The sequence below is a fragment of the Aplysia californica genome, unplaced genomic scaffold (genome assembly GCF_000002075.1).
Source record: "Aplysia californica isolate F4 #8 unplaced genomic scaffold, AplCal3.0 scaffold00002, whole genome shotgun sequence".
In the NCBI taxonomy this organism is placed as follows: domain Eukaryota; kingdom Metazoa; phylum Mollusca; class Gastropoda; order Aplysiida; family Aplysiidae; genus Aplysia; species Aplysia californica.
Genome location: NW_004797272.1, coordinates 4,950,756 through 4,958,734, shown reverse-complemented (window position 1 = coordinate 4,958,734; position 7,979 = coordinate 4,950,756). Strand labels below are relative to the sequence as shown.

Here is a 7,979-nt window from a genome sequence, read left to right as displayed (position 1 = left end):
GTAATTTGGATGCTTTCCTCTTTTTACTTAAATTAATTTACAGTGGCGTCGGTGGCCTAGTGGTTAGGCTCTCGGACTCGCAACCGTAAGGTCGTGGGTTCGAATCCCGTCAAGGGCCCGACGTTGTGTCCTTGGGAAAGGCACTTTACACGAATTTTCCTCACTTCACCCAGGTGGGAATGGGTACCCGGCTATAGACAGCGAAAGATCTTGTCAGTTTGTTAGTGTATGAGCGCTTAAATGGCTGCTCGCACTGTATGCTTCCCGGGAAGCTGAGAATGTTTCGGAGTGTTCTATGGTCTGCTGGGGTAATAATATAGTGTTAAAGCGCATAGAGCCTGCTGTTGAGCGGGGATATGCGCTATACAAATGTTATCTATTATTATTATTATTAATTTCAACGCTTCGACTTTGATCTGCAACTTGTTATTCTGTATTACTGTACAGATTTTTGTTTCTGTGTCTAGATCTTTACTTTTCTTGAAAAACACATAGAATAAATACCAGCACAATGAATTAGCCTAACCTATTCATAAAATATGCTCGATCTGGGCGAAGAAGCAAAAAAAAGGAGGTAAGATTGAAGAATAGGCCTACCGGACCGGCGGATTAGGACAGCTTTTGCCTATGTCTCGACAACCTTAGGAATCCATGATTTTCCCCAGTTTTTATCCACTTTCTCTCTCACACAGGTAGGCCAAGCTTAGACACCCCCCCCCCCCATTCTCTCGCAATAATACGAGTGGTCCGGTATTCTTCAATCTTCCCGAAAGGAGCAATAAAAATACATATTAAACAAATTAACTAACTTTGCACGCTTCTTCTAGATCTACAAGTTAGTACAACTAGATCTAGACTCTTATTTTTATACCGCACGAAGCGACGAAGACCAAAAGCTGTTTTTAGATCCAGACATCAGACCAAAAGCTGTTTTTAGATCCAGACATCAGCTGAAAAATGCGTGCTTACAGCGCAGCTGCGATGACTTTTGACCCCTGCTCGATCTAGATTTCCTGGTCGAGAAAAAATTTTTCGGTCAATTTCATCGGTTAACCGAACAATTTTGCATTTAACCGATCATTACTCGACCAAGATTTTTCGCTTACTCGCACACCACTAGTCTTCGAGACTTCTTCCGATTAGATTTGCTGAGAAGAGTAGAATAGGCCAAGAGAGTGACCGAACTTTAACAATAACCGGAAGTCTCAAACTCTACGGATTCTTTGCAAAACCACCGCTCATTTTTCTATTCGCATTATTCTACTGTTTGTAGCCATTCATTAAAGAATGTTAAGAAAATGGGACAACGTATAGATGGCTGCAACAAATAAATTTCTCTTCCAGAGAACTGTGTTATCAAGCAGACCCTCTAATAAAACTTAAATAGATTATTGATCCAGTTTTAGCAAATGCATTCTTTCATCGTCTTATAAGTTATATGCGAATAATTACGAACACGAATGATTTTTTTTATAGTGCTAGACCGGCTATAAGTGTTGTAGTTTTGTTTACAAACACAAACAGATCAGATCATTGCATTACCTCTCTATCTTTTCATGACATAATAGGGCAGCCTTGTATGGACACAAAACTTCATTCAGAGAGAAAAAAATGGCTAGTCAAGAGAGTTTCAGACGAGGGGACGCAGTTATATTTATAGTTCCTCATAAAATTCAGCGGAAAAGACTTGAGGACATGAAGATTTCAATGAAAAAGAAGAATATTCCTCTGGCTGAATCTCTTGGGTTTGTTCATGATTTTTTTTTTCAAGCGATATCCCTGGTGTTTTTCTGTTACAAGCTAAGTCAAGTCGCAAGCGAACAGTTGACCCACTTGTACTTGTTTTATTTTGTAAAAAGTTTGGTGCAGTTATATTATGTGCGATACTTTTTGAGCTGTGACGTTACCTCTGCATTAGGCCTAAGGATGGGCATTAGTCGATATTCAGTGATCATGTTGGGCGCGATCTGTCGATTTGCGCGATCCATCGACCGCGCAGCGCATTTGGTTGATCGAGGAAACGCGCGACAATCCATCGATTGTTGCGCATTCTGTTGATCAGCGGAACGCGCAGCGCTTTTTGTCTTGTCGATCCGTGAAATATATATACTTAATTCGCATTCTGTCGATAAACTATGATGATGAAGTGAATTTTAAAAAAAAGGAAATTGGTTTACTGAGCACGTCAGTCTTTGAGTTTGAGCATCCAAGAAGAGTTGTGTGATGAACTTAAAGTGTTGACGGTTGAGTAAGGCAGTTAAATTGACACGACGTTAAATCGAGCACCTGAACTCAGTATTTGGACAATGTGATTGGCTGCGTACTTCAGGTGGTATTCCAAATACGGTCAAGATTTAATGGCTTGTGATAAATTGTTGTGTTTTGATTAATCATTTATTATATCCATACACAAGTATTGTTTTCTTTATTGTTTCCTTGAACAAGAGCACCTCGAGCACAACCAAACTCTCCTTATTGAATAAGGGTTCGGAGTGATACTCACCGACCTATAAGTATAGTATAGGCCTAACCCTGATTGCACTCTCATTAGATCTACCCAATAGCAGTGTCTAAGTACACGATAACCGACAACTAAGGGTCTTTCCACCACCACTACAGCATCATCGCTACTTCCGCTACCATTTTTCTTTCCACGTGTTTAATTTGATTTTGTTGAGTGTTGAGTTTTTCTGTAATTTTAAAAAAAAATCACAGCGCACAAAACCGACAGCTCTGGCCCCTTCCCAACACCTCTTCCCCCATAAGCCGAGAGTGCGATATATCGCTATGCGCAGTCTCATTGGTCGAAACAATTAACTTTGCCCCCGGCAAGGCCAGCTCAACTTAGTTTTGTTCATACTAATGATGACGCAGGGAGGGCCAGTTTAGATAGATCTAGTAACTGGATATTAAAGCTCACGTCTCAATTGTTATCATTATAATCGAAAAAAATGTTAATATATGCTGGAAATATTTAGAAACAAGGGTCGGAAGTCGGAACGGACATCATACTGGACTCAAATCAGAGTCCGAATATAATTTTTGTCTATTCGGACTCGAATTGTCACTTCAATTATTTCGTTATTGTAACCCTGACTTCCAGTTACTTCCATTCAGTTTCGGTTTGACTTTGGAGAGTGAAACTAAATTACACGCTGGACGACATCAAAACATAGCAAAACTCAGGGGTAAGATCTATAGAATGCGCAACCAAACGGATTGACAAAAAGCGCTGCGCGATTCGCTGATCAACAGAGTGGGCAACAATCGATGGATTGTCGCGTGTTTCCTCGATCAACCAAATGCGCTGCGTGGTCGATGGATCGCGCAAATCGACAGATCGCGCCCAACAATCATGCAAGATGATCCACTCTTTGAGCCAGTTAAAAAAGTGTCCTCAAAATTCGGTGGCGCTCTCTTCGCAAATGCGCCCCCCTTTGCGAACAGAGTTACACTATTTGTGTGAAAAAAATCAAAGTGAAACTACAAGTTTTTTAATAAATAAGAATTCAAATTTCGGAAGAATGCTTTTTTAATCCGGAAGAGGCGACTGTTTTCTTCATTTAATTTGACTTTAGAATGAGAGGCGAGAGGTCATTAAATTTTTTAAAAACCTAAAACTTCGCACTGAACGAACCCGAACAGCTGATGAACTGCAGTCGATCTGCACATGCTAAGGAGGTGCTATTCCTATTCTTTTTCTGGAGAAACGAAAGAGAGTTTCAAAACAAAGACTGACGTGACATCTGAAGCAATGAGCGGACTTCCGGCGGACACTTTTTTGGCTGAGTGGACCATCTTGTTTTTTACGATCTTTGTCGAATAAACCAATCACGATCAGTACAAGTACTGGTATGGACCTAGAAATTCAGTATCAATGGATACCCAGTACTGGTTAAGGAAATTGTTTGAAAACAAGGGACACAACGCTTGTAGGCCTAGCCTATATCAAAATGTACTAGATCTAGGCCTATTGTAAATTCAAACCTACTGACGAATTTATATTCTCAGACTTCTGACATCTGACAGAGGAATGACAAGAGGCCTCTATAGTAATAATGGCTGAAACCATGAGAGTGTACTCCTCTACTATAGTATATGTATGTAAGAGAAGACAAAAAGTATTATATCCATCCCTTGTTATCTCAGTTACTGTTTAAGGTTTCGAAAAGGAAGGGTCTTCCTTCGTTTCTCTAAAAAAAATCTGTACATCTACTAGTGTCGATTAAGGGACTTCCAATATCCAGTATCGATTAAGTTGCCTTTTCTTACCCAGTACTGGGTATTGGTATGGACTAACGCTATCCCTATTCTGCATTGCAATAGATGATTTTATTATAAATTGGGCGTAAAAATAATTACGGAGCCCCAGACATTGCCGTTTCAAAATGTTGACGAAATAAAAACTATTAGGACAAATTAAATGCAGTTTTCTTTTTCTGTGAGAGCATTTCTGTTCTTTCTTTTGTGTTGCATTTTAAAAATTACGTTAGCTTTCACAGCCTATTTGTGGTCAATGATTCAATATAAGATCAGAGCATTTGCCAAAACGTGGGATACCTGGGTGTGACAAATGAGGTCCAAAATCTACTTTATGTAATATATATATAGTCTTTAATCATCCATATTATATATATATATATATATATAGCCTAATGATTGCTCTTTCAGGCTCAGTAACTGCCAAAGCTGTAAATGCAATGGTCTTGGTGTAATTTTGACTTGAATGACGGAAATAGAAAAAAGTTCGTTCATAACAATGATGACAAAAATTTATGAATACTCAAAGTTCTTTTCTTCAGCTAGGCTGAGGTTATATTTTGAGACATAACAAACAACTCAAAAATACATAGAGTTGACAGTATATAAAAATCTTTATTCATTTTTGATAAAATTACTTTTTTGTGTAATAATAGTTATGAACGAACAATAAGTGACCAGAAAACTATCAATTATGTAAAGTTTCATTTACTAGAATTGTCTAAAATAACACTCTGGTCTAATTATAGTCAAGTGATAAATGGAAGACTAATATTTACAGCTATTTTTCAAGGCAAACTGGTCATAGGGCATTTTACTATGAATAGATTTAAAGTTCGTTATATCATTATGACACACTATTTCGTTCATAACTCTACTATGACAAATTTTACTTTGGGCCCCCAAAATTCACTTTATTGTTCTGTCTTTCACATAAAATGGTTTTCATTTATGAGACTCTCCTTAAAATATGCATATGTAGGAAGAATTCAAAGTTTATTTATTGAAAAACCCTTACTCTCAAAACTGCCAGGCTGCAATTATGGTTATTGGGTGAGAAATAGCTCAGGCTCAAGTGAATTAAGAACCAGCCTTTACCACGGAATGGAATTTTTTCTCAGTAATTTACGTGCCGAAGAACTTGTCTAAATATAGAAATTCGCCTAAGAACCGGGTTTGAGCTCAGGCCAGTAACCTTTTCTGAGCTGCTTTTTCATACTTTGTGTGTTTTGGGGATGAAGGGTGAGGTGATGGTGTGGACTGGAAAATGATAAAATCCATGCACTACATCATGTACACTTAACAGAACATTTTCTTTGGCCAGCACTGGAGCTCGTACCAGTAGGTCTATCCATAAACTGTTATTTTGTACAATCAGTCACTCCTCTCACATATCAAAGCCTTGTGTCTGATTGTCTTAAAAGCTTGCCCATTCTCAGTCATTCTTTCCCTTCACTTACCAAGTACAAAGCATTGCGACTTGTGTTTTTTATAGTTTCAATACATTATTGAATCTTAATTTAATGAAAAGGTGGTTTAATAATGGTGCAATCGCTCGTTCCTCGCTATGGTCAAAGCCTTTAGCTTAAAAGCTGGCCTAGCCACATTCATTCTTTCCCTTCACTTAGCATTGTGACTGGTGCTTTTCAATGCGCCATCAATTCTTAATGTACAAACTCTTGAAGTTTCTAGTTCTGCACTTCACCAGAAACAGTACAAACCACCTTGACATGTATACTGCATAATATATGCACGTTTGATTTTGAAAAAAAAAAGCAAATCTCTGTACTTTTTATCGAGTGTTAGTATTGTCTGCTGTCATTATTTTATCATAAAATAAGGGAACTCAATGGGTAGGAGTTGTGCCCCTTAAAAGTTAAAAATCCAGCCAAAGACTTGGTCTGCCCAAGAACTCTTTTTTTTTGTCTCTATGGATGACCAGGATCTTAGGTGGAGACCACTTTTTTCACTTTGCAGCACAGGTGTTGTTTTGAAACTTTGTTTTAGTAGCCGTTCTAAATTGTTGGTACAGCTGTTGTTATTCTGTACTGCTATCAGCTGTTTGCTCAGCTGAGTGTTTTTCTTGTATGTAGGAAAATGTTCAAGAAAAACTCACAGACATGATATGCTTAGGAGCCTCAAAGGAACACAAACACAAGTTTGTACATTTAAGTTTGAGAGAAAATGAAAAGTGCTGTAGCAGAAACTGACAATTTCTTCACCTTCATGTAGAGGGATGATATGTAACTGTCAGAGACAGAACTGAACAAGGACGGAAGATAAGAGGCACTGACAACTTTTTCCTAACTTTCATTTTTTAAAGAATTAAAAGCATAATGTCATGTAGTCTTGGTAAGACAGGATTTCTGCTCTGTCACTTTTTATACCTTTTCCGTAACATAGTGCTTCATGTGTATTTGAGAGTGTCACTTCTCTAAACAGCATCAGCCAGGCATCTGTCACATTGAAATAGTTCTACACTCTTCTGGCTTGGTATCTCTCAACTTGCTCTCATCATATATTTTTTGTAAGCTGTTTGGATGGCGTGACAGTCTGGTATACATATGAGCTCTCAGTACACTGTTTCAACAAACCTTAATTTGGCCTTTTTTAAAATTGGGTTTGAATAAAATATAATTACATAAAAATAACCCAATACTTTTAAACCGTTGAAAAAAGTGTGGTGTAGGTTTGAGCTTAGTTGTTGAATGTAGTTCCCACCACCCATTCTTAATGATATATATGCACACTGTCATGCTCATGTATTGTTCAGTGCTCTTTTTTCCAGAAATTAAAAAAATTACTATGGGTCAGTGATAATGAATAGTTTCTGTTCTTTTTTCCCAGGAATAAAAAAAATGACTATGAGTATGAGTCAGTAATGATGAATGGTTCCATGTTCACGATCAGACAAGCAGACTTAACAGAAGAATGAATGTATATATAATATACTCATATCTTGATCTTGTTCTCCACTTTACATGCAATTGCTGCCATTTCTGAAAGTACATAGTGTTTTGGTTCACTGTAGCCAGTTGAAGGTCTTACTTGGTTACTGTTTGTCATTTTCTTCTTTTCTTTTCAGACCAAATGTAACACATGTTGTTACAGAATTCGAAAGTGTTGAACAAGTTGAAAAAGTTCTCAAAAAAGAAGGATGGGAATTACCTAAGACAGCCCTTTTGGTTGTGATAAAATGGTTAACAGAATGTCTGAAGGCTTCTAAAATTATTGATGTTCAACAAAGCCACAAACTGAAACGGGTAAGTAAGGCGATATGGACATTATATGAAGATTTGCTTTCTCATTGGTTAAAATAGCCTAAGGACTGATAAGTATTGGATTTTAAAAATTTTCCGTCTGCAAGGTCCTTGACACAATATAGCCTAAGTACTGATCTGGCAGAAATTTTCAACTTGAATTCACATTAAGTTCTGCTGGCGCTGTACATGTAATTGGTTGCTTCTTGTTTTTTCCCTGTGCATGACCATTGTGCATTGCAGATCTAGATGAGTCAAGACTTGTCACAATTTGCCTCTAGTTTCTACCACTTGTCAAGATGGCAATTGGTGTTATCTCATTATACTACTGCTAGCCAACTTCATGTTTTTCCCAAGGCAGACAGTATAACGGGGTTTGACTGTATCAGTATTACTTGTGATGCTTAGAAAAAATGTCTATGTGAACATAAAGAATATGTCGGGTATGTTGCTTCTTTT

At 37.7% G+C, this 7,979-nt stretch overlaps 1 protein-coding gene across 2 annotated transcripts in view; it reads left to right on the top strand.

Moving 5' to 3' along the window:
• Window positions 1-1,550: 1,550 nt before the first annotated feature.
• Window positions 1,551-7,979, top strand: part of LOC101848622 (DNA-directed DNA/RNA polymerase mu) — an 18,256-nt gene continuing 11,827 nt past the window's right edge. Inside the window, exons 1-2 of one of the 2 annotated variants that reach the window (XM_005089055.3) lie at window positions 1,551-1,745; window positions 7,346-7,523. In XM_005089055.3, coding sequence (XP_005089112.1) covers window positions 1,612-1,745; window positions 7,346-7,523 — 312 coding nt within the window. In that variant the 5' untranslated portion in view covers window positions 1,551-1,611. The remainder of the gene's footprint in view (window positions 1,746-7,345; window positions 7,524-7,979) is intronic. The other variant, XM_005089054.3, reaches the window with a different exon arrangement.